The 27,989-nt window shown below is 40.2% G+C and overlaps 1 protein-coding gene across 1 annotated transcript; it reads left to right on the forward strand.

Moving 5' to 3' along the window:
* LOC311304757 (cholesterol 24-hydroxylase-like) lies at positions 1–27,920 on the forward strand (the record flags this gene model as incomplete). Its single annotated transcript, XM_084431993.1, is given in 14 exon segments — positions 1–8; positions 5,116–5,202; positions 5,282–5,420; positions 5,510–5,623; positions 5,715–5,794; positions 5,796–5,863; positions 13,091–13,162; positions 13,237–13,309; positions 13,395–13,479; positions 16,808–16,918; positions 26,429–26,445; positions 26,447–26,515; positions 26,618–26,684; positions 26,769–27,920. Coding segments are annotated over 14 exon segments (1,131 nt in total). The 3' UTR covers positions 26,910–27,920.
* Positions 27,921–27,989: the final 69 nt, after the last annotated feature.

The raw sequence follows: 27,989 nt of genomic DNA on the forward strand, positions 1-27,989 counted from the left end.
ATGTGCAGGTAAGTTACTGTAAAACAGATCCGTGCTCACCATGGAGACCTCCAACATTTAAGCACAGAAAAAGGGGTGTTCGGTTCCGGTTTTTTTGGAGTCGACTCCGACTCCCGACTCCTAATTTTGGAGTCGGTGGAATCGACTCCTCGACTCCATTTACTTTGAATTAAAATAGGGTCAGGATTCAGAAGGTGCGTCTCAATAATGCTTCCTCGTTTCCTCACTTCTCGCTCGTATGTCCTACGACCCTGAAACCGATCGAGCTCCGCTCTCATGTAGGACATCTAAATTCTTTAATTCCACCGGGAGGAGGGCGAGGAACGAGGAGCCTTCCTGAGGAGTCAAGAGCGAGGATACAAATGTTTCCTATACTAAAATGTTTAATCAACTAAACCTTATAAATCCCCCTCCTTTTCACATCGCAGCTTCTTCAAATCATATTTAAGTGTGCAATATGTTAGTATTAATCATTAAACTTGTAAAAGCAGACTTGTTTTAGACAGTGTATTTATCTATTTATTTTGTATATTATTTTATATAATTTTAATGTAGTGAAGCTATGAACTTTAACTTAAGCATGTTTAACTTTATTTTTTAACTTTTTTTGTTTAACATTGAAAAATATTAGTTATATTATAACCAATAATAACTGTTGTTTAATAATAGTTTTTAATGCACTTGTCATTTAATAATAGAAAATGAACTTCATATAGAGTGAGTACATGCCATTTCACTAATGTTAATGTTCCATCCTCGCATCCTAAGGGGATGGAGGTAAGAGGAAAGGAAACAAGGATGCATATATAAGAATTGACAAGCACACAAAGCATTACATAGTTTTTGTTATACACTTAATTTACTCCCTTCAGTTTTCAGAAGTACAACACTAAACACTATACTCTTATTTACACAGCACTTGTCTTTTAATGTCTTATTTAGGGGTAACCTACATGATTACATACATTACCTGGAAATTATAGATATCAAAGCTCTTCTGTAGAAAACGTCTAATTTTGTATACAAATAAGTAAAGGTCATTATTAAAATGTTTAATATTGAAAAATTAATCAACACAGACAAGAAACAAAAATCACCTCTAAGAATGCCTATATGAAATAAAAAAGTATATTTAATGACTGATTGCAACACATTACCAGTTTTATTGCCGTTTTTGCATTTCATAAACACAGCGTTGCTTTAGTTTTGTCTTCGGTCTGGTTGAAATATTTCCACACGGTTGAGGTCGGGGTTGCCATTATAAGTTAACGTTACTGGATTCAAAAACAGTCATCACTCAACAGTATCACTCAATCAACCACCACTTACCAATTATGGGCATGTCCCACTCTCACCCTGAGGACTGGTACATGATTGGTTCGTAAAACCTACTGCAGTGTTTTGTGCCAATCACAACCAATTGACTGTATTGAACCACATCATGATTGATTGAGCCGCAAAACAGACCCAACAGAAAAAAACTATCTATACATTATTGTTCTTTGTTTTCCTGGCATTACTTATTTTTTCCTCTCATTTCTTTATCTTTTTGTTTTAATTTCCGTATCTTTACATTCATTATAATCTTTTCGTTATAATGAACTGTTGCTGTGTTGAACTTGAAAAAAACACATTTGACACTGGGAGTCGATTCCTGACCTGGAGTCGATTCCGACACTAGGGCTAGTGAGAGTCGAGGAATCGACTCTTTTGGAGTCGACTCCCCATCTCTACACAAGTTTTTTTTTTTTTTTTTTTTTATTCTTTTTTTTCCTAATCCGTTTATCCTTTTCTAATAAAGGAGTGGTTTCAGTTTAATATGTTGCAGGCTCATGTATTGGTAATACATGATAATGCTGAAACTAAATAATCTAATAATATTGGGCTTGTTTTGGGTTTGTTTTTGAAGCTCCAGTTGCTTATTTGTCTCGCGAGAGTTGGCAACTCTGCCCGGAAATTAAATCATTTGTAGGTAAGGCCAGCCTTATTAGACATTCTCTGGTAAGGCCGTCTATGGGTAAGGCAGACGCACATTATACACTGAGCTACTGTACTGAACCATCATGATCTCAGAATGGGTCTCCTTTATGATGTTTTACCTGCTCGCTGCTGTTTTCAGTGCATTTATTGCATATTGTCTGTATGTAAGACATGTTCATCAGAAATATGATCATACACCTGGACCTCCAAGAGATAAGTAAGAAACTTTATGAATGTGTTCTCTATATAAATGTGTTTGATACAACTATATAACGGTATTGCAGTAAGTCAGTATTTGTCAGTATATGATCAAAGCTGAGATAAATTAACATGAAAACTGATATTCTGACAGTTTTCTGCTGGGGCATATACCATCTTTCAGAAGAGCAATGAAATCGAAAAGTCTTGTGCACGACCTTTTTCTTCAATGGTAAGAACAAAACTTGTATAAACACAGATTATTTGCAAATTTTTGCCAGAGTAATATCTTGCTGTTTTGACCTTGCATCTACAAAACCTGTCAATTGACATAGGTAGTGACATTGCATCTCTCTCTCTCTCTCTCTCTCTCTCTCTCTCTCTCTCTCTCTCTCTCTGTGTGTGTGTGTGTGATTTGTTTAATATTTGTACTCTAAAAAGTCAAATGATTTAATGTAATTTAATATATTTTTTCAGAAGAAAACTTCTGAACGTTATTGAAATATAGAGAAATATTAAGCCATCTTCTAGCATGTAAGCTTCTGAGAAACTGCTGGAAAATAATAGCCTACAGTTTTATGCTTTCCACTTCAAAAATATACATTTACTGAACTATAATAAAAACACAGCTGTTTCACTGAATAGCAGGCATTTCCTCACTTCAGCTAAATAAATAGATATATGGATATAGTGTTTATTAATCCTCTAGGGGAAATTTGGTAAAGCGTTCTTCTCGCCAATGTGACCATGTTCTTGTTTTTAAGGGGAGAGAAATATGGCCCTGTCTACAGGATGTACAGTTTTCATTATGTCATGATCATGGTTTATTGTCCTGAGGCTACAAAGGTAAATATTTAATCTTTTATTTCTTTATTAAAAAAGAAAAGAAAAAATTGTATCAGAAGCCACAAAATCTAATAATAAAAAAGAAATTCTGCCCTGTTATTGTATAGTCCGCCATAGTTGATACGGTGGAGCAGAATGGCGTCTAAGCGATTGTGGTGTTCTGTTCTTGGGTGTAATAACGAACGCAGCAGTCATTTTGATGTTCCTAAATCCAAACCGCTGAAGTTGCTGAGTTTTGTTTTCAAAGGGAATATTCCCCACGATCAACATCAATGCTTTCATGTTTGCGCGAATCATTTCACCAGACTGCTTTATAAACGAGAACATTGAAAAAGGTATTAGCTCCTGTCTGAGTATGTGTTGTTTATGTGCCTAATGACTGTCATAGTCTCACAGACTGGTTATTTTTTAAACAGATCAGTAAAATTTTAGTGCTTCAGCCCTGACAGTTGTAGCTAACACTGCATAGATAACGTTACGCATCACGGACAAGCCTACATTTACCGGGAAAAAGTTTTTCATGACCATTAGCTGTAACATCAATCTGTCAATGAACTAACGTATACATCAGTAAACACATAGCATTCGTATCTCACTACTCTACCCTGCCAGTACATACAAAGATAGATCAAAGTGACATTACGTTAACCAACCATTCAGAAACGTCATGTTCGAGCCTTAATTGTCGAACTTCTTCGGGGCCGTCATCTTGCTCCGGGTCCATCTCCGGTTCAAATTGATACGGTTGCACAAATGTGTCCTCAGAGACTCCCGCTGCCATTCTTTCTCCAAAATATACCCTCAACTGTTGTCAAGGCAACACTCCATGTGTGGTTGTTTCAAAACGCCCCACAGAACAGGGGCGGGGTGAGCAAAGCTCATTATCATTTAAAGACACATGCACTTAAAACGGCGTGCTGAAAACAGAGCTGTTTTTGATTAGGTAAAATGAGTGTTTTCTTACAATACTAATGAGAATTTTTAATTAAAGTATATTACAAACTTTTCATTTAGACCCTAAAGAATCATATTAACTTGTACAAAAATGGCATTATATGACCCCTTTAAAATCATCTACAGTAGTGGCAAAAAGTGATGTCCGGAGGGGATGTTTGTTTTTAATGACAATACAAGTTTGATAAAACCATCTAAATATGAGGGGATTTAAATATGAGGGAAGATCAAAATGCTATATTCAGTTATTCATATATTGTTGTTTTTCTTGTTATTGCATGTGTTTATAATTTCTTTGTATGACAGCTTGGACAAAATTATGGCTGCACAATTTGGCATGTTTCATTGCACAATATGTTTACAAAATCTTTAACAATTTGTAGTAATTTTTGAACAAAGGGTGAAGAATTTTCCTCGGCCGAACATCACTTTTGGCTAACACTGTATATGCTTTCCCTGGTAAAAAAAAAAAAAAAAAAAAAGCTAAGTATACTTGCAGACAGACTAATTCAGTATATTTCTAGTGTGTTAATGATTAATTAACTTGAATGTGCTATTATTTCGGAACAACTCATTTTGTATTAAGTATATTTTAGTTGTAATTAAATTGTAGTAAAGCATAACTTTTTAGTGTACTTTTGTGTGCTAAATTGGAACAACTTCAAGTATTCTTAGTATACTTTAAATATATGCCTGTGTAGGGACTAATTACATGCTTGATGCGTGATATTAAAGTGTGCTTTATATGTGTTACAATTATAAATTCATTACGAGTGTCTTCGAAACATACAAGCAATATACCATAAATGTGTCATATTTGAGTAAAAAGTATATGCTCAGTAATACCTTTGACTTATTCCAAAGGTATTCAAAGAACTCACACTTTAAAGCTGCAGGTTTGCGGTTTTGAGGGGAGGTGGAGTAGACTGTAGACTATTTTTACATTTTGTATTTATTATTATTTGTTATATGTTGAATGTATGTATGTTTTAAAAAATATGTATTGAATAAATTTTGCATTCTCAAAGTCTAGTGTGACTGCGGCTTAATTCATATTCGAATTTGAATATTTTATGGGATTTGCTTTGCCAGTGGTGACTTTACAGTTGAATAAGTCACATGACTCAATCTTCTCAGGTTCCTGGGGAACGGGCTAATTACGGCTGCGGACCATGACACCTGGTACAGGCAGCGTCGCATCATGGATCCTGCCTTTAGCAGCTTGTGAGTCAAATACAGACAATCTCTGATATACTGAAATGTGATACAGATGCACCTCAGCTGATGCGGTCTCATTCGTCAGATACTTACGAGGCTCGATGGGCACTTTTAACGAGATATCGGAACGCCTAATGGAAAAGCTGGAGGAAATGGCTGAGACAAAAACACCTGCCGTCATGCACGACCTGGTCAACTGTGTCACACTCGATGTCATTTGCAAGGTTTCACTTTCCTTTCTGCTAATCCGAGGGAAAGCCTAATACAAGGAAAGCTGTTGATCAATACTTAGTAGTCATGTTTTCATCCACAGGTGGCTTTCGGTGTTGATTTTAATTTCTTGATGCAAACTGACAGTCCCTTCCAGAATGCAGTAGAGCTGTGTTTAAAAGGCATGGTGTTGGATCTCAGAGACCCATTTTTTAGAGTAAGAATCTAACCAAATTGCTTGTGTCACCCTTAAGTAGTATGGTTAATGTAATATAATCTGTTTTTATTTTTTAAATGTGGGACCTCAGCTTTTTCCCAAGAATTGGAAGATTATACAGCAAGTTAAAGATGCAGCTGAACTCCTGCGAAAAACAGGACAAAAATGGATACAAAACAGCAGTAGAAAATGGAGAAGATGTACCCCAAGACATTCTCACACAAATCCTCAGAACGGCAGGTATGTGGGTCTCAAGTGTATTTTCCTTCTTCCATTTGTTGTACAGGTAACTTTTAAATGGGCTGCATATTATAAAAATTTTAATTAATTATTTAAAAAATCATACCATACCACGGTTAAACCTAACAAGTGTGAAAATTTGATAAGTAATTTAACATTTGAACAATTAAAAAAAAAAAAAGTTCAAATACAACACCAAAAAGTGAAAAAATGCAAACAAAAGGGACAGAATACAGGAACCAGACACATTTTAAAAAGTTAAACTGTATTTGTACATTTTAAACCTACTAAATCTGTAAAAATTGGTAAATGATTTACCATTAGAGCAGTTCAAGTTCAAATACAAGTTGGCCAAAGATCACAGAAAGGACACATTTAAAAAAAAAAAAAAGTTAAAACTGCATGTACCGGTACTTTAACTTGACACATTGTCTTAAAAACGTAGCTTTCATGGTGCAAGATGCAACTTAACGACTAAAGATGTCCATGTCCATCTAAAATGTTTACATAGATCAACACGGGCCGGAGTGGGGGCCATTTTCAGCACGGGATTTCAAGTTTTTTGTTTCAACAAAAATATACAGATGAATAACAATTAGCATACTAAACTTTCAAACATTCTACAATCAAACTAAAAATAAAATAAAATACTGCACATAAAAAAATTCTGCACATACAAATTAAAAATTAAAATAAATTAAAATGAATATCATACAGATAAATCCCATCACATAGAGCCTCTTTCACCTAGATATCATCATATAGAGACTGTGTCTGTTCCCGAATTTGGAAATCCAAAAAACGTCCAAACCCATCTAAGGTTAAAAATTTAATTGATGTTCAACAAATAAAAAACAGATATAATACAGATGATCAAATGCTAAAGCTTGGGTTGCTGAATATTCGATCGCTTGCCTCACTCCAAAAGCACTCATTGTTAATGATATGATTTCAGATAATAACCTAGATGTGCTGTGTTTGACAGAAACCTGGCTAAAACCAAACGATTACATTACTTTAAATGAGTCCACCCCGCAAGATTACTGTTATAAACATGAACCTCGTCTGAAACGCAAAGGAGGAGGTGTTGCTGTAATTTATAGTAATATTTTCAAAACCACTAAGAAATCTAGTTTTAAATATACTTCTTTTGAAGTGTTGGTGCTTAATGTAAAAATATATAGTGCAAACGATAAATCACGTTTGAGATTTGTGCTGGCTACTGTATACAGGCCACCAGGGCACCATAAAGATTTTATCAAAGAATTTGCGGACTTTCTATCAGAATTAATATTGACTGCAGATAAAGTAGTAATTGTTGGTGATTTTAATATACACATAGATAATGAAAAAGATGCATTGGGATTGGCATTTAAAGACATTGTAAACTCAATTGGAGTTAGACAACACGTGTCAGGACCTGCTCATTGTCGTAATCATACTCTAGATCTAATATTATCACATGGAATAGATGTTGATGCCGTTGAAATTCTGCAGCAGAGCGATGACATCTCAGATCATTATCTAGTCTCATGTAAATTACATTTAGCCAAGGCTGCAAAGCCGACTCCGTGTTATAAATATGTTACACCTATCACTTCTGCCACTAAAGATTGCTTTATCAATAATCTACCTAATCAGTTTCATCATCTCAGCATCCCAGATAGCTTAGAAGAACTTGATACTGCAACAGAAACTTTTAACTCTCTCTTTTCCAGCACTTTAGACACAGTTGCTCCGTTGCGCTTAAAGAAGATTAAAGAAAATAGTCCAACGCTGTGGTACAATGAGCACACTCAGGCACTTAAGAGAGCAGCCAGAAAAATGGAGCCCAACTGGAAGAAAACTAAATTAGAGGTATTTCGGATTTCATGGAAGGAGAGCTCGATTACTTACAGAGAGGCTTTAAAAGCTACTAGATCTGCTTATTTTTCAACCCTATTAGAAGAAAATAAACATAATCCTAGGTATTTATTTGAAACAGTGGCTAAACTAACTAAAAAGAAAGCTTCAAGCCCAGAAGTTTCCAAGCAACACAGCAGTAATGACTTTATGAACTTCTTCACTTATAAAACTGATAATATCAGGGACAAAATTATAACTATGCAATCGTCTACTACAGTATCGCATCAGGCAGTGCATTTTAGTCTCCCTGAGGAAAAATTTGATTCATTTATTGCTATAGGAGAGGAAGAATTTTGCAAACTCGTTAATTCATCTAAATCTACAACATGTATGTTAGACCCTATACCGACTAAGCTACTGAAAGAGATGCTCCCAGAGGTCATAGATCCTCTTCTTACTATCATTAATTCGTCTTTGTCTCTAGGATACGTACCAAAAACCTTTAAGCTGGCTATGATTAAACCGCTTGTTAAAAAACCGCAACTTGATCCTACAGAATTAGTCAATTACAGACCGATCTCGAATCTGCCTTTTCTGTCAAAGATATTAGAAAAAACAGTATCCTCACAACTGTGTTCCTTTCTTGAAAGAAATGATATCTGCGAGGATTTCCAGTCAGGATTTAGACTTGAACATTATGTTGGCATTAGTGGAATTGCATTAGCATGGTTTAAATCATACTTATCTGACCGTTATCAGTTTGTCGCATTTTGCGTAGCGGATCCGCATTTTGACTTCAAAGTACGCTGGTACGATTTGTCACTCTAACCTACGCAAAAACCTGGTGACGCCTCTGTGCACGCGCTGTCCTCAAATCAAGCTACAGCAAAAGAAGAAGAGTTCGACCAATCATAGCGCTGGGTTCATTCCCCAAACAGCAAGCGGGGATGATTGACAGATGCGTGAGGACTATCATTAAAAAGAGACTGAAAATCGACACCAATAAAGATTCCCGCTCGATCCCCACTCCCGCGGCCCGCCGTCTGACTGATTTCATAAGCGAGGACAGTACAGTACGGTACTTCTGACTCCTGAAGGTAAACGGCCTGGGGTCGATGTGGAAAGTTGATTGTTGAGTTAACTTAATCTTATGGATTCGATGATCACACAGATCGCATGGATTATCTTAAAATACTCCGTTAAGTTATTCATGGTCACTCAGAAAAGAGGAAGACATCATTCAGTCATGCAAATAATAAAATGCTCAAGTAATGCTGAACTAAAAATCTTGAAATCGCTATGGCTTAGTGATTTATGAAAGTGCTGTGATTTGTGGATTAGCCTAGCCTACTGCGCGAGTCTGGAGAAACAGGCGTTTATTTATTCATTCACTAAAGTCAAGTCAAGTCAAGTCAAGTATATTTGTATTAAATTAAAATAATACAACAAGGTTTGTTTCTAGTGGAATTTATTGATTGATAAAATCAGATTAAATATCCCCAGAATATCCCCAACTGAGCAAGCCAAAGGCAACAGTGGCAAGGAACCGAAAAACTCCATCAAATGACCTAATGGTGTCCTAAAACTCCATCAGGTGACCCAATGGAGAAAAAAAAACCTTGGGAGAACCCAGGCTCAGTCGGGGGCCAGTTCTCCTCTGGCGTTTATTAACTAGAGGCCGGATTGTAATTTGAACTGTAAGATTAAAAATATTATATGAATGCCTGGCTGAAGAGATGCGACTTTAATCTAGTTTTAAACTGGGAGAGCGAGTCTGAGCAACGAACACTATCAGGAAGGCTATTCCAGAGTTTTGGAGCTAAATGTGAAAATGCTCTCCCTCCTTTGGTGGTTCTGGATATCCTAGGTATGACCAAAAGCCTTGAATTAAGTGATCTTAAAGAGCGCGATGGATTATAGGGCGATAGAAGATCCGTTAAATGGAGCTAAGCCGTTTAGGGCTTTATAAGTCAGTAGCAATACCTTGTAATTAATACGGAACTTTATAGGTAACCAATGCAGTGATGATAAAATCGGTGTTATATGATCATATTTTCTTGATCTAGTAAGAACTCTAGCGGCGGCATTCTGGACTAACTGTAGCTTGTTTATTGAGGATGCAGGACAACCAGCTAATAAAGCATTACAGTAATCTAGTCTCGAGGTCATGAATGCATGAACTAACTTTTCTGCATCAGAAACTGATAGCATATTACATAGCTTAGCAATGTTTCTAAGGTGGAAAAAGGCGGTTTTTGTAACATATGAAATATGATTTTCGAAAGACAGGTTGCAATCGAGTATAACACCCAGGTCTTTTACTGTAGAGGATAAAGTAACAGGACATTCTACTATATTAAAGTTGTATTGCGAGAGGTTTTGCGGGTGGTTTTTTGAACCGATAAGTAGTACCTCTGTTTTGTCTGGATTTAATAAAAGAAAATTACGCGTCATCCAATCTTTTATATCGTTAACACACTCTGTCAATTTGGATAATTTAGCGTTTTCATCTGGCCGTGACGAAATATATATTTGAGTGTCATCAGCATAACAATGGAAACTAATTCCATGTTTCCTTATAATATTTCCAAGTGGCATCATATATACTGAGAATAATAGAGGGCCTAACACAGATCCCTGCGGCACTCCATAGTTTACTGGAGTTATGATCGATTTTTCTCCATTTAAATAGACAAAATGGTAGCGGTCAGATAAGTATGATCTGAACCAGCTTAATGCTTGTCCTTGAACTCCAGTATAATTTTGTAGTCGATCTAAGAGTATTGTGTGATCTATAGTATCGAACGCAGCACTAAGATCAAGTAAAACTAGTATTGAGATACAGCCTTGGTCAGAAGCTAAAAGTAAATCATTTGTGATTTCACACACAGAGAGAAGATCATTGTAAAATGACAATTGACGGGCTAAGTTTAAATTTTGTTCTTGCTTGTTTTGTTTTTTTGTCAAAAAGCATTTTGTATTATCCATCCCTGCTTTTAAAATTCGTTAAATGACGGACATTTTACTGTTAACACAGCCCTCATTATATGTCGGATTCGGAACTTATACTTTTATATTATTTTTAGAATAAGTGATTCGTTATATTATTGGACTCCTGTCTATTCATTGTGAACTGTTTTCTATAAATATGTTTGTATTGGCTAACATTTATTCAGCTAATGCGTGTCCTGTTTAAAATGTGCAATGTTCAAATGCAAAGACAGCACGTCACAAATAGAAGCCCTTTTCCCTGTGGTATTTAGTATCATATTTGAATATAGGAAAATAAATTAATTAGCCTATCTTAATTGTACACAATGTTCCTATGTTTTTATCTTTTTTTTATATATCTTTTTTTTAATGTATTCTAGGGGTTTCTTAATTTTAGACTAGATGACCAGCACACATTATATGCAATGCAATTATATAATGCATGTGTGTCGTCGTCCAAACCGCCCATTAGAACTGTCAGTTCAAAGCTAGAATAAAGACACATCTCTTTGACCTAGAATTCACATAATACATTATAGACTTCTATAATTCAATGTTAGGCTGCATAGATTAGGTCAGCCGGAACCGGGAACACTTCCCATAAATCCTGATGTACTCGTTACATCATAAGAAGAATGGCATCTACGCTAATTTTGGTGTCTTTGTTTATCCCGAGGTTTTCCCCCAGCCTGCCGTATCCAGATCTGACGAAGGACCTTCGCCTGGACCCGATGACAACGCAGTGCTGAAGTGCCAACTAGTCTCTCCCTATGGAGGATCCCTTTACTACTCCAGATAAAGCGTTGTTGGGAAAATTCGTTTCGCGTACCTACCCCGAAGTGACAAAATAAAATTCTGTATCAAAATTTATAAGGAAAGACCAGTACTTTGTTTAGGCTTGGTTTGTAGGGAATTACAAACCTGCGCACATATATTCAAACGCACATAACTATAGAACCAATTCTTAATGCGCATGTGAACGCCATCAGCGTTTATTACAGGTTCGCATTTAAAGTCTGTGTAGAGAGAATGGTGTCGTCTTAGCGGCCCTTAATTTAATAACAAATGAACGTTGCGACGGAAGCGAATCAATCAAAACTAACTTTAGCTGGAAAATAACTTTATTAAAGAACCGCTATAAAGCCAAAACAATCTCTGTTACCTTAAATTATACGCTTATCTCTGTAAAGGTGCTTTGAAACAACCTACATTGTTAAAAGCGCTCTATAAATGAAGATGACTTGGCTTGACTTGACTTGACTACAGCAGTATACACCAGTGGCGGCTGGTCTATTATGGGCGCTGGGGCGCCGCCCCTCCTCCTACCAAGTTTTAAAAAAATAAAAAATAAAACCCCCTTTTTAAGTTTGACAAAAACATGACTTTCTTCTGTACATGTGTACGTGTTTTACACACTAGAAGGAGGGGGAGGGGCGTGGGGGTCTTTTTGTCTGCCAGCTTCATCGTGTGCCGTGTAGTTTTATGCTCGGGGCACCGAGAAAGGGCGCATATCTGATATGCTATAAAACGTCACTAAATATGATCAATTCAACCAATCAGTGACGCGCAGAAATAATTCTCTGATGGGCGCTTTGCCTCTGCGCCCATCAGAGAATAACATGGACTTTTACTCTACTTGGTGTGGTCACGTGGCAGTGAGATTCGGCGGGCGGAGCCAGTCTTTCTTTACAAGTTGACAATGGCGGCGCGGGCGACATCACGAGAAAGAGACCGTGCAATCTCTTCTTCAAACTCCGTTTGAAAGAAGACCACTGGCTGAAAAACAAAAAATAAAAGAAATGGGACCGGACCAGCCACAAATTAACATCAGACAGCAGGTGAAAGACAAGGAAGCGTCTTATACCAGAGGCTTTTCGCGGACATAGTACACTAGGAAGCCGTGGCTAACCGGCTGCGGAGTAGCTAACGCGCTGTTTTGCTTCCCTTGTTTGCTTTTTAAAACTGCAGCGACCGATCGAGCCTGGTGTGAATATTGACTCTGAGCACTCACTGTAATTCATGCAAATTACAGCAATTTGAAGTTCACCTTGTATGACTTGGTTTCCAATGAATCTCAAATTGGCACATCTTTCTGTCTTTGAAAGAACGATATTTGAAATCTATAAGGACATTCTAAATTCATACTTTAATAATTACATTAGATGCTATTTGTTTTTGAGCTGTTACTTTGGTGTTAATGTAATAAATAAACAGCAGCAACTGTTTAATTGTTCAAATAAAAATTTTAAAACCACATTGTCCCTCAGCCCCCCCTACTTTTTCCATCACCAGCCGCCACTGGTATACACACCTGTTTGTTCTTCGATTTTGCCTGAAGTATATCATGGAATTAATTTCATTTCCATTAATAACTTTCCATTTTTGCTGCAGAGGAGGAAAATGTTACTAACACTAAAGATGATGAGCTGATGTTGGACAATTTCGTGACTTTCTTCATTGCTGGTGAGTTACAGCTTTGTTTGATTTTTGCTCATAAAAACCCCTGCCAATATAAACAGTTCTTGATTCTTTTGCAGGGCAAGAGACAACAGCAAATCAGCTCTCGTTTGCAATCATGGAATTAGGGAGACATCCTGAGCTATATAAACGGTAAACGATAAAATATGAAAATATGGACCTATTCCACATTGACTTGTATTACAATGCTTTAGTTTGAATTTCTTTTCATTCCCAGGGCTAAAGCAGAAGTGGATGAAGTTCTTGGGACAAAGAGAGACATTTCATATGAAGACCTTGGAAAATTCACTTTCTTGTCTCAGGTTGGTCTACAGCTGGGATGCCCAATCCTGTTCCCTTTCAAAAGCTACAATCGATGCTGCGCTGCTTAGCGCATTGGGAATGTCTTTAATCGTGACCAGCTGTGAATATTGTGTGTAACACGTCAATAGAATTGACCCGGAGGTAATATACCCTCGGTCAATGACGTCATCGGCACGCACCCTATAAATAGGCCCTATACCCTATAGGCACCCTATAAAAACCCGAGGCTATAAATAGATGAGCCACAGGTGCATCATCAGGTCTTTTGTCTTCAGAGGCCATTCTGTGCATGTGTGCATTGTGAGGAGTTAGTTTCCAACTGGCAGTGTGCAGAAATTCTCATTTTCTCTGAACGTCTATAAAAGAGTTTATACAAGTAAAAAATGAGTCAACAAAAGAGTAAGCGTTGTGTCCCTCCATGTTCTCATCCTATGTCAGACTTGGATACACATGTTTGGGGGAGGAGCATGCGGCTTTGGTTTTGGAGAATGGCGAGTGCGAGCATTGTGAACTATTTACTGTTAAGATGCTGCATGCTCGCCTGAATTATTTCCAAACCGCACCCACATTACCATCGTGGGGCTCCCGCATGGATCTGAATGATGAGCAAGAGACGGATCCTTCCCTATCGCTGGCTGTATCACCAGATCCAGACGTCCCCTCTCGTGATCCCGAAGCACGCTCCGGTGCTTCTTCGGTTCACGAGGGGATGACAATATATCTCTAGGGTCTGTGGACTTCGAGCAGCCTACCTCTGAGCGTTCCTCTCGCGAAAGTAAATCTGTCGAAGAATTGCTCGAGGTGGTTACTCGTGCGGTGGCCAGGTTACAGCTTGACTGGCCACGCGAACAAGAGACCCCCCAAACATAGTAAGCTAGAGGATAGGTTTCTGTCCAGTGTTCTCTGAGCTTCGTCGAGCCACAGATCTGTCTCTCCGTGCGACCAAGCAAATGGCCCGTCCCATTGGCCGTTCAATGTCGGCTTTGGTCAACACGGAGAGGCACCTGTGGCTTAATCTGACAGGAATTAAAGAGAAAGATCGTGTGTTTCTGTTAGATTCCCCTGTTTCAGCCTCTGGCCTGTTTGGCGACTCCATCAATGCTGTCGTCACCAGGTTCAGGGAGGTTAAGAAGCACGAAGAAGCATTCGTTCAGTTCCTTCCTTGCCGCACTCAAGGGGAGGGGCCATCGGCCACCGAACCTCTCCCCGGTCCTTCAAAAGCTAGGAGGTGAAAAAGCAGAGCGTGACGAGCCGTGCTCCCCCTCATAAGGATTGGGGACAGGCTCGTCGTGCTCAGCAACCTCCCAAGCCAGACCTCAGGACTACTATTAATAGAGAGAGGAAGTCCTGATGGTCTGGCGCCCAGTCTGGTGGGGATAGCCCCCTGCGGACGGGGCGCGTACAAAAACTACAAGAGCTACAAACTCTTCTGAGCTAAGAGGCCATAGAACATGTTCCTCTTTCAGAGAGAGAGTCGGGCTATTACAGCAGATACTTCCTGGTTCCCAAGAAGGATGGGGGGGTGTGTCTAATCTTAGATCTTCGAGGCTAAAACCGTACAGTCAAAACGCTAAAGTTCAAGATGCTAACTGTCAAGACAGTCGTGTCGCAAATTCAACATCACGATTGGTTCGTCACGGTCGGTCTGAAGGATGTATATTTTCACATAGAAATATTGCCACAACTAAGGAAGTTCCTGAGGTTCGCTTTCGGGGGCGAAGCGTACCAAATTTGGGTTCTTCCATTCGGTCTAGCCTTGTCACCCCGCACATACACAAAATGCATGGATGCAGCACTGGCTCCATTACGACTCCAGGGCATTCGCATTTTGAATTACATCGACGATTGGTTAATACTAGCACAATCGCAAGAGATGGCGCTTCAACACAGAGACATCGTGTTAGCTCATCTAGTTTCTCTAGTGTTGAGACTCAACGCCAAGAAAAGCGTTCTTTCTCCTGCCCAGAGAACGATCTCGGGATAATTTGGGATTCGATCACGATGCGGGCACAACTGTCTCCCACTCGAATTGAGACCATTCGGCATACCATGAGCAAAGTCAGGCTAGGCCAAGATCGCACTGTTTGTCAGTACCAAAAAATGCTAGGTTTCATGGCTTCAGCATCCAGGGTGATTCCTCTGGGGCTGTTGCACATGAGACCGTTTTAGTTGTGGCTAAAAGCCAGGGGATTTCATCCAAGGGCTAATCCTCAAAGGCAATTAAAAGTGACGCACCGCTGGCTTCATACACTATCTCTGTGGCTCAGACCCCGGTTCCTCGCCTTGGGTCCCACTCTAGGGACGCCTTGTCGTCGCAAACTGTTTACAACAGACGCCTCCCTGATGGGCTGGGGAGCGGTCTTAAGTGGTCGTCCAGCTCAAGGGGAATGGGAGGGTCATCAGCTTGATTGGCACATCAACTGCCTCCAGCTGATGGCTGTATTTCTGGCCCTGAAATACTTTCTCCCTCAGTTGAGGGGCTGTCATGTCCTAGTGCGGGTGGACAACACACCGGCAGTCTCTTACATAAATCATCAGGGAGGTCTGCGCTCACGCAATCTGAACAGTTCCTGTCACTCAGGGCAGTGTTCATTCCAGGACATCACAGCGGATTTACTGTCCAGACAGAAACTACCGATGGGGGAATGGAAACTCCACCCAGAAGTAGTGAAACAGATTTGGACCAGATTTTACGAAGCGGAGGTGGATCTCTACGCCTCCCATCAGACAGCACAATGTCCCCTGTACTTCTCTCTGAGTCACACAGCCCCCCTTGGTCTGGCCCAAAATGTGCCTGAATGTGTTTCCTCCTGTTTCTCTGCTCCCAGGAGTTCTAGCCAGAGTTCGCCAACAAGGGTCTTGCCTCTTACTGATAGCGCCGTGTTGGCCGAACAGATTATGGTTCTCGGAGATAATATCTCTCCTTGACGGCTCGATTCCGGAGAGGAGGGACCTTCTGTCTCAGGTGGAGGGCGCGATTATTCCATCCCAGGCCCGACCTGTGGAACCTTTATGTTTGGCCTCTGATGGGTACCAATTGAGAGACACTGGGCTTTCGCCTGACGTTATTGAGACCATTCTAAGTGCTAGGGCTTCCTCCACTAGAAAGAGTTATGCCAGCAAATGGGGTGTATTTGAAAGGTGGTGTGTTGTACATAATGCAGATCTGGTCAACTGCCAGATTGCTTCAGTTCTGGACTTTATTATCAACTTATTGAACTGTTGAAATTATCAACAGGCACATGCAACAAACACAAATGTACAAACACAAATGCTTCTATATCCATTTCTCTGAATGGTCTTTGTATTGTTGACTCAATGTATTAGGTCTTGAAGGAAACACTGCGACTGTACCCCACTGCTCCAGGAACCAATCGCTGGTTGCATGAGGACATGGTTATAAATGGGCTGAAAGTCCCAGGCGGCTGCTCTATTGCTGTGAGTATTGCCAGATTCCCAGTAATGCTGGTCTGTTCACTCTGTGGTCAGTGTGGTACCTGGCTGGGGAAGCTATTTCTAGCTACACAAGTACAGCTACTGTCTACTTGAATGGAGATAGAAAGAAATCTTCAACATTGTTTGGAAATATTACATTTTAGTTAAAGTCCCCCGGTAGTCAATAATTGTATCCCTTAAAACTCATCTTTGATCACCAAAATTACGAATGTAAATGTTTTTTCCTTGAAAAAAATGTCTTCATGCCTTACAACAGCTTGAATGTAACTCTACACCCTTGACTCATTTAGTATACACGGTTCTATCATCATCATCTTCATCTTCTTCCGCTTATCCGGGGCTGGGTCGTGGGTAGGGCTGGGTATCGTTCAAAAAAATTCTATACCAATACCTTGATTTCGATACCGGTTCCTGAACAATACTTTTTTCGATACCAATTTTATGGAATACATTTTAACAAGATTACATAACACATTACCTCAGAAAAACTTTGGTTTTATTTTTTCAGTTTGACTCATGCTCCTTAGCCAGTGCACAAAGGAACAATTTTTTTTAATAAAGAGCTCATGCTCACCAAAGCTGAATTTGTTTGATCAAAAATACAGTAACACTTGTAACATTGTGAAATAGTATTACAATTTAAAATCTTATTTGAATATATTTCACAATTTAATTTATTCCTATGACGTCAAGGCTGAATTTTCAAAATCATTACTTCAGTGTCACATGATCCTTCAGAAATATGAAAACAGTTTGCTGCTTAATATTTTGGAAACTGATACATTTTTTCATGATTCTTTGATGAATAAAAATTTCATAAGAACAGCATTTATTTGAAACAGAAATCTTTTGTAACATTACACATGTTTTAAGGTCATTTTTGATCACTTTAATGCATCCTTACAGAAAAAAAATTCTGACTAACCAACACATTTTTGAACGGCAGTGTACATTCAGTAGGTCATTATTGCAATATAAACACTGTCAGAGTGAACAACAAGGTATCTCTTCATTTACCAGTCGAAGACGGAGCAACTTTCTGCTCTTATGTTTACTCCGTGCAGTCACTTCATCATATCTGTCGTGGTACCGGTCTTTGCAGCAATTATTTTACCGCAAATACTGCATCGCGCGCTGTTGGCATCGAGCCTGGAGAAATGTAGCCACACTTTTGATCGACTTTTCCACATCTTTAAAAGCTGCTCGCGTCTCATATGAGTATGTGCGTGGACAGTTTGTGTGCGCGCGCGCGTCTCATATGAGTATGTTTTAGGTGTGTCGTTGTGCATTTCATATGTATTTGTTTGAGCACTGACGTTGACTAGTTGACTAAATCTGGTACCGAACAAGTCACTTTTCTCATTTAGAGGCAATTCGGTCGGTGCCTAAAAAGTATCGAACTCAGTACCCAGCCCTAGTCGTGGGGGCAGCAGTCTAAGCAGAGATGCCCAGACTTCCCTCTCCCCAGACACTTCCTCCAGCTCTTCCGGGGGGACACCGAGGCCTTCCCAGGCCAGCCGGGAGACGTAATCCCTCCAGCGTGTTCTAGGTCTTCCCCAGGGTTTCCTGCTGGTGGGACATGCCCGGAACACCTTCCCGGGAAGGCCTCCAGGAGGCATCCGGAACAGATTCGGGAGCCAGCTCTGCTGGCCCCTCTCAATGTGGAGAAGCAGCGGCTCTACTCTGAGCTCCTCCCGAGTGGCCGAGCTCCTCACCCTATCTCTAAGGGATTGGCCGGCCACCCTGCGGAGAAAGCTCATTTCGGCCGCCTGTATCCGGGATCTTGTCCTTTCGGTCATGACCCACAGCTCATGACCATAGGTGAGAGTAGGAACGTAGATTGACCAGCCTTGCAGCTCAGCTCTTTCTTCACCACGGCAGACCAGTACATCGACTGCATTACTGCAGAAGCTGCACCGATTCGTCTGTCAATCTCCCAGTCCATCCTTCCCTCACTCGTGAACAAGACCCCAAGATACTTCTGCCACCCTTTTCCGACTGAGAACCATGGCCTTGGATTTGGAGGTGCTGATTCTCATCCCAGCTGCTTCACACTCGGCTTCAAACCATCCCAGTGCATGTTGAAGGTCCTGGTTTGATGAGGCCAACAAGACAACATCATCCGCAAAAAGCAGAGACGAAATCGTGTGGTCCCTAAACCTTACACCCTCCGACCCCTGGCTGCGCCTAGAAGTTCTGTCCATAAAAATTAAACACCCTCTGGTCCCCCTTCTTAAAAAGAGAGACCACAACCTTGGTCTGCCAGCCCAAAGGTACTGTCCCCGACCGCCACGTTGTTGCAGAAGCGTGTCAGCCAAGACAGCCCCACAACATCCAGAGACTTGAGGTACTCAGGGCGGATCTCATCCACCCCCGGTGCCTTGCCACTGAGGAGCTTCTTGACTACCTTGGTGTCTTCAGCTTGGGTGATGGACGAGTCCACCTCCGAGCCCTCAGCCTCTGCTTCCTCAATGGAAGACGTGTCGGTGGGATTGAGGAGATCCTCGAAGTATTCCTTCCACCGTCCGACGACATCCCTAGTTGAGGTCAACAGCTGCCCACCTCCACTGTAAACAGTGTTGGTAGGGCACTGCTTCCCCCTCCTGAGGCGCCGGACGGTTTGCCAGAATCTCTTCGAGGCCAACCGGTAGTCCTTATCCATGGCCTCACCGAACTCATCCCAGGGCCGAAGGTTTTTTTTTTTTTTTTTTTTTGCCTCCACAACCACCCGGGGTGCAGTCTGCTTGGCCTTCCGGTACCCGTCAGCTGCCTCAGGAGTCCCACAAGCCAGCCAGGCCTGATAGGACTCCTTCTTCAGCTTGACGGCATCCCTTACTTCCGGTGTCCACCACCGGGTTCGGGGATTGCCGCCTCGACAGGCATCGGCGACCTTACAGCCACAGCTCCGAGCGGCCATGTCGACAATGGAGGTGGAGAACATGGTCCACTCGGACTCAGTATCTCCAGACTCCCTCAGGATCCGGTCGAAGCTCCGCCGGAGGTGGAAGTTGAAGATCTCTCGTTCCCAACAGACCCTCACAGTACGTTTGGTTCTGCCGAGTCTGTCCAGCTTCCTCCCCCGCCATCGGATCCAACTCGCCACCAGGTAGTGATCAGTTGACTGCTCCGCCCCTCTCTTCACCTGAGTGTCCAAGACATACGGCCAGAGGTCGGATGAAACGACCACAAAGTCAATTATCGTCCTCCAGCCTAGGGTGTCCTGGTGCCACGTGCACTGATGGACACCCTTATGCTTGAACATGGTGTTCGTTATGGACAAGCTGTAACTAGCACAGAAGTCCAATAACAGAACACCGCTCGGGTTCAGATTAGGGGGGCCGTTCCTCCCAATCACAGCCCTCCAGGTGTCACTGTTGCTGGCCACGTGGGCGTTGAAGTCCCCCAGTAGAACGACAGAGTCCCCAGTCGGACCCGTAGCCGCACACGACAGTGAGAGACCTATCCCTGACCCGAAGGCGCAGGGAAAAGCGACCCTCTCGTTCACCGGGGTGAACTCCAACATATGGCGACTGAGCTGGGGGGCTATAAGCAAACCCACACCAGCCCACCGCCTCTCACCACGGGCAACTCCAGAGTGGTAAAGAGTCCATCCTCTCTCAAGGAGTGTGGTTCCAGAGCCCAAGCCGTGCGTGCAGGTGATCCCGACTATCTCTAGTCGGTACCTCTCAACCTCACGCACAATCTCAGGCTCCTTCCCCACCAGCGAGGTGACGTTCCACATCCCTAGAGCTAGTTTCCGTGTCCAGGGATCGGGTTGTCGAGGCCCCGCCTTCGACTGCCGCCCGATCCACTTTGCACCGGCCTCTTACGGTCCATCCTGCAGGTGGTGAGCCCACGGGAGGGCGGCCCCACGGGGGGAGGCCCGGCCGCCAGGCGCTTGCATACGAGCCCCAACCCCGGGCCTGGCTCCAGGGTGGGGCCCCGGCTGCGCCATGCCGGGCAACGTCACAGTCCTCGTTTTTAATACTATCATAAAGGGTTTATGAACCGCTCTTAGTCTGACCCGTCACCTAGGACCTGACCCTACCAGGAGCATATAGCCCCGGACAACATAGCTCCTAGGATCATTCGGGTACTCAAACCCCTCCACCACGGTAAGGTGGCAGTTCAAGGAGGGGATTCTGTGAATAGGTGGTTCTTTGAATATGCAAATTAGCCCTGCTCCACTCACTCACACCAGCTCAAAGATCCACTTGTTGACGATCACACGTTGATCTGATTGGTTACAAGGTAGTTTGTGACGTCAGAAACACCAGCGATTTCAAACTGTGCTTTTGAGACTGTCTTTGGTTCACTGCAGTTTTAACCCTCTGAGGTTGGCAAACGCGCCCCCGCGTTTTGCTGGATTTTCTTCACATTGTAGAACTATAAACTTAAATTACTCCGTCATTTATGGTCATACAGAAAAAAGAAATATAAAAAAAGAATCTGTGATATTTCTACTTTTGTATGTGTCCACTTACAATCAAATCAAAACATTGTGCTTTTGTAAAATAAAGAAAATAAACAGAAAATAAACAGTTCTGCCTCTCCGTCGCGGTGAACTTTTTTTTCTTAAGCACGTCTATAAACTAAAACAAAACTCAGCGAATACTTGTCACACATTTATGAGCCATATACCTTTATAAACATTTAAGTGTGTACTTTTAAATGATCGGATTCAAACTGAAAACAAATATTCTCTGTTTAAGTAATTTGTATAAAACCAACAAGATGTCCAGCTTCTCACGAGCTTGCTAATTATTTTTAATTTGAACACGCCCACTCGCGCAAAAGATATTCACATGCAAATCTCCACATGGAACGCGATCGCGCTCATTACCTCAAAAACAAAACACCAAAACACTTCACAAGTCTCTGCTTTTCGTCGAGTTTGAAAGGCGCACCGTGAGCTTACATTGGATTTAGGCTACCTCAGAAGAAGAAGAACGCGATTTGAAGACAAGAAAGATGTAAGGTAAGAAATTCTTACATATTAGTTTGTTATTGTTGCATAAATTTCACATTGCAGTTGAACTGTTGCTAGATATATGGTGAATATCGTAATATTTAGACCCGTGTTTACTGTTACTGTGTTTGTGGATATCTGCTCAAACGTAGATATGTATATGGTAACCATAATGTTTTATATTTGAGCGCGATCGCGTTTGAATGTATCATATTTTATACATTCGAAAAGCAAAACGCACCAAACTGCTTCATGTTTTTACTATTATCTCATTTCATATCATCATAACGAATGGAAACATTTGAAGTAACATGATAATCAATATATTTTTCTCTAGCTTAGTTGTTACTGAAATATTTTGGAAGAGTTATAGGCTGCTATGGTTATTGTTATTATTATTTTATGCAGCACTGCGCATAGCCTATGCCTACAAGGCACAACAAACCTGGTGTTCATTGTATTATATATTGTTGGAAACATTTGTGTGTGTGTGTGTGTGTGTGTGTGTGTGTGTGTATTCTGTGAATTTTAAAAAGCAATTTTAACCAGAAAAATCTAAAATGTATTCCCAAAATCGTGCAGGCCTTTCTCTTGATGTCAGTATGTTCACTTTTTTTTTTTAGGGCCCAGATGCCACTCCTGCTGACTTCAACATTCACATGAGTCTCTGTACATGAACCTGGTAAAGTGAAAATCAAACACCTTGGAAATGAAAGGTATGTACAATGTTTTTAGGAATGGCACAAAGGTCTCTGTCTTTGGATCATTGGTTTCAATGAGTGCTTTTTTGTCATTTGTTGTGTATGTTTGGATTATGTTGTGTTGTAAATAAATCAAACAATCTAAAAGCCATTCTTTTTTAAATCTCCTCATTCTTTGTGCAAGGTTGCTCAGAATGATAGGGCCTGATAGCTCCTAATAGGGCCGTTAGGGGAGGGTCTTTGTCTTTCTCAGGTGTGAAAAGCTTACATATTAATGAGCTCCCGCATAAAGCTTTTTCACACAAAACACGTCGTAAAAATTTTAAATCAATATATTGTCTTATCTGAATGAGCAGTCAGGGTGATTTTCACATCGTTTTAGAGCAAATATTCTAGGCTACGTCATACAATTTTCAGAAGTCTTGTGAAGAAATAATCAGTATGGGTTTCATGACCTTATTTCAGTGAGAATTTTTTTTTGTATTTTCACAAACCACGCATAAATGTCATTATCTCAAAACTACAAACTTTTACACACATGCTGCTGATATATTATTGTAGCAGAGTTTGTGCTGAATACAGTGTAATTAGACTTTAGCCATGAAAATGTCACAAGTAACAGAAATAAGCACAAATGTCAGAGCATGTCAGAACACCTCCAGGGCCCAGAAAACAGCTCAGACCCCAGAGGGTTAAGGAGAAAATACTCAGCAATGGTGTTGACTTGTGAATTTACACATGGCTTGTCTTAAATCATATTAAAAACACCATATAGACATATAAACAACATTAAAAGCTTGATTTTGACCACAGGGGGTCTTAAAAGGGTTAGTTCACCCTCATTTACTCACACGTGTGTTGTTCTAATGCCATATGCCCTTCTTTCTCTTTCGGACCACAAAAGGAGAATTTGTAAAAAAGTCCCACTCACGTTCATCCATATAATGGCATTGAATAGCGACCAGCATCAAGTTTTTTTTTAAAGACGCAGAAGTATCACAGAATGATCCCATGCGGCATGTGTCATAAATGCCAAGTGTTCTGGGCATACAGTATACAATAGGGTTTGGCAAAAAAAAACTAAATTGTATTTATTATTCTCCAAAAATCCTGCCATTGGTCTTCTGTGCACGGCTGCACGATGTGCGCGTTTACCCCAACTTGCCCAGAAACAGCACACAATGGGCCCTATTTTAACGATCTGAAACGCAAGTATCAAACGCAAAACGCAAGTAACTTTTTGGGCGGATCTCGGGTGCTGTTGCTATTATACTGGCAGGATAAATGACTCAAATCTACGCAAATCTAAAATGGGTTGGTCTGAAGTAGCTACATTACTCATAGGTGTGGTTTGGGCGTAACATGAAATAAACCAATCAGAGCATCATCTCTGTTACGATATTATGTGACACCAAGCTGTGCGACTTTGGTGTTTCTAGTTTCTTTTGTATTGTTTCTGCCGTTGTCTGTTTTTTTTTTTACTTTTGCTCTCGCAGGCGATGTGCTGATCGGTCGCCTGCTTGGCTGTCAATCATCTGAGAGGAGGGTTCTGGCGTGCTGACGTCTGCAAGTGAGATCCAGTCATATGGTTACCGGAAACCCGGGAACTATAAAAGGAGTCATTAACGCACTAGACGGCGGCGGCCTTTTTGTTTTGTGAACTTGACTTTGTGTGCTTAGTATATTTTCTTCTGTTAAGCTTGATTTTGGTTTTTGCTTGTTTTCAATTTTTGAGAATTTATCAAGCTCTGTTAATGTGTTTAAAGTTGGTCATGTGAGATCTCGTTGTGTTGCCGTCCTATTCTTTTTATCTAATAAAAATGTTTGAGAGCGGTAACGCTGTGTTTTGGGAATGATAAAGGAAAAGGGACAGGTAAGAGATGTCACGTGACGTACATCGCACTTAGGTTTATTTTCTTAGGTTTAGATACACTAGGTTAAGAGGGCAAGTGCCATTCGTTGTATTTTTGTTTGGTAGTTAGAGTAGGGAAGTATACGACGTCTCGGACGTCGAAGACCTTTCCTTTCTACATTTTTCTTTCGCGTTAGTTAGGTTAGTTTAAAACGGCGTAGAAAGATTCTTTTGTTTTATTCTTTTCTTTGAGTTGGCACTGTCCAGTTATTCCCTTTTCCCCTTCCAGGTCTGGGATAATATAATTTGCTGGTTTGTTTGATTTATTTCTGATTGTAAACAACTTTAATTTTTTTTTTTTTTTTTTATCTATCTATATATATGTTTATATATAGATATATTCTTTTGACCAGTTGCACATAATAAATGTGTTCAAACGCTCTGCTGCTTCCTGATATCACTCATTTCCCAGTGTTTCCATAGTAAAGATTGTTGACGGGTGACATAATGTTCCCCTTCTACCCTCCTAGACTTTTAAAACCATGAAGGGTCGTAACAATCTCACATTCCCTTTAAGAGCAGGCGCGCTTGTTCCATGGCGAATTGCTGTTATAACGGCGGATTTGCCAGGCGCATGCCAGGAGCGGTTCACAGCCGAGGAGACAGACGTTCTTGTCAAGGCCGTAAAAGACAGAGAAGTGACATTATATGGGGATGGGAGAAACCCAACCAAATAAGCTTAGGTTAAACAGGCATATAATAATTTTGGTAAATGTGTAAGCTAGATTTATGCCTATTTTCTCACATCTTCATGGACACCACAATGATTTCCCTCATGTGGAATATTTTTCCTTGTAATTATGTATGGTTTGCAAAAATTGCAACTGCTGCGTCTATGTGTAGATGAGAGAAGCAAAGTGTATGCGCATTGTGCACACGCTATATTATGGCCAAGCATGTGCCCTTAAAATAGCATCTGAACGCGCCACTGAAAACGCACCACTGACTTTAGACTAGGTTTTTCCTGGTCTGTGGTGGAATTGTTTCCTGGAACTGCAAAATAGCACCAGGGAATGTTTGCGCCGGAACACGCCTCCTATTTTTCGCTGAACCGCCCCCGGGAGCGCAAGTTCATTCCCTAATTTACCGACGTGTGTCTGTCGAGGGAAAAGTCTGCTGTGCGTCGGGTGCAAAATAGGAATGATACATGCGTCGTTGTACAAAGTCAATTGCGCTGGGTGCAAGATAGGGCCCAAGTTGTGAGAAATCAAGACTAGGAAAAATGCGAAATGAAATACAATCCATGTACCTTCTTCTCTGAGGTGAATATTTCCGTTATGTTCGTCGCAACAAGTAGTTATCACATTCACATGTTCACATTCACATCTGTCAACTGTCCTTCTGACTGTCATCAACTCATTGTAGAAAGTACACTGATACTTTTATTGAGATTTCTAGGCGTTGTTTTTCATACTGCATTTTTATCCATCTTGATTTCTCACAACTTGTGTGCTTTTTCTAGGCGAGTCAGAGTGAACTGTGGCGCTAATAGAGTCTCATAAACATGCAGTCGTGCACAGAGGTCAGGATTTTCTTTAAATAATACATACAATTTTGGTTGGATTTTTACCAAACCTTATCATAAACCCTTCAGAACACGTGGGATATACTACATGGGATCATTCTGTAATATTTTCACGTCTTTTTAAAAAAAGCTTGATGCTGGTCGCTTTTCACTGCCATTATGTGGATGATGCAGAGCAGGACTTTTTTTCTTAAATTTCTCCTTTTGTGGTCTGAAAAAGAAAGAACAACATACAGCATTAGAACAACACCAGGGTGAGTATATTATGACTTAATTCTATTTTAATAATTCCAATAAGTTTGAACAATGGCATTATTAATTTTACTTGTTTAATTGTATTTGAATACATGACTATTTTGAACCATTTTGACCTTTTTCCATACAGTTCAGTTCTTATGTCTCAAAGACTGGAAAAGTTTTTCAAAGATCCGTTGAAGTTTGATCCTGAGAGATTTGATGTGAATGCCCCCAAGTAAGTCATTATGAGGACAAGCTGTAAATGAGTTTTATGAGGATGTTATAAACATTATAGCATGAAATCTGCTGATATCAAATTGTGTTCTATGTCTGAAAGGCCTTGTTACTGCTACTACCCATTTGCACTTGGTCCACGAACCTGTCTAGGGCAGGTCTTCTCACAGGTAACAAACACACATTTGCGCAATTTGTTTTCCAAGTGCCAAATTTGCTGTGATCATAACAACTTGGTGTATTTCTACATTCAGATGGAGGCTAAAGTTGTGCTTGCCAAACTGCTTCAGAGATTTGAGTTCAGTCTGGTTCCTGGACAGTCTTTCAGCATTAAAGACACTGGAACTCTACGGCCCATGAGTGGAGTGATCTGCAACATTAAACCATGCTCATAGGACATGTTTATGGCACTTGTTTTGTCAACTCTTGTGTACTTGTGTCTACTTGGCAAACATGGTCTTGTATTATTCAAACATTAACCTAAGCACAGAAGTTGTAACAGGCTATTCATCTATGATACTTTATCCGCACTTTTAATTGATTTGGTTTTATATAATCTCGTAATACATTATGTGGATTATATACAGTGCTGGGTAGCAACTGATTACATGTAATCTGGATTATGTATTCAGATTCCAAAATGAAGTAGGCTACTTGTAATTGGATTATTTTACTTTTTAAAATACTCATAATCAGACTAGTTACTTTTCTATTGATTTTATGATTCATTATTACATATTTGTAACACAATGGCAGTAAATTATTCATAATTTATTGATTCTTGCTAATTATTTTTATCTTTTAAATTTTAATTAAATATATATATTTATACTAGATTAACAACAGATTTGCATGTTCTCGGTTCTTTGATCAAATTGAATTGTCACATGACTTGCAGGTAAATGCGATATTTCAGTCTTTTTAGTGTTTTATTTTGAATGCTTTAATTTTTCCTTCAGAAACCTAATTTTGGGAAACCCTGATGTAATGTAATGTTTAATGCACTTCATTTTGTTAATAACAAACTTTCTGTTTGTATTTTTATATCAATATGGTACAAGATTATCATATTCAAATCAATGTGATAAATGAGTTGGGTCAAAAGTAATCTAAAAGTTTCAAAAAGTAGTTTGATTACATTACCTAAAATGTGTAATGCTATATATTTGTAGATGTCATGTAATTTGTAATCAGTAACAGATTTGTAAATAATCGACCCAGCACTGATTATATAAATATGAACATTTTATAAACACAATAGGAACTAATGAAACCACTGGTGAAAATGCTTGTTTTGCTCATTTAATACTTTTTTAATTAAAAATTATATTATCAGCAAAATCGTAAAACATATTATCAGATTTTAAAAATGTCTCTTTACATACTATATTTTCCTACCACTTTGCCAAACAGATGAATAAAAAACATAAAAGCTGATTTACGTGGGGTTCTTTTTCTTTTGAAAAACAGTATTT

Source organism: Rutilus rutilus (assembly GCF_951802725.1).
Source record: "Rutilus rutilus genome assembly, chromosome: 15".
NCBI lineage: Eukaryota > Metazoa > Chordata > Actinopteri > Cypriniformes > Leuciscidae > Rutilus > Rutilus rutilus.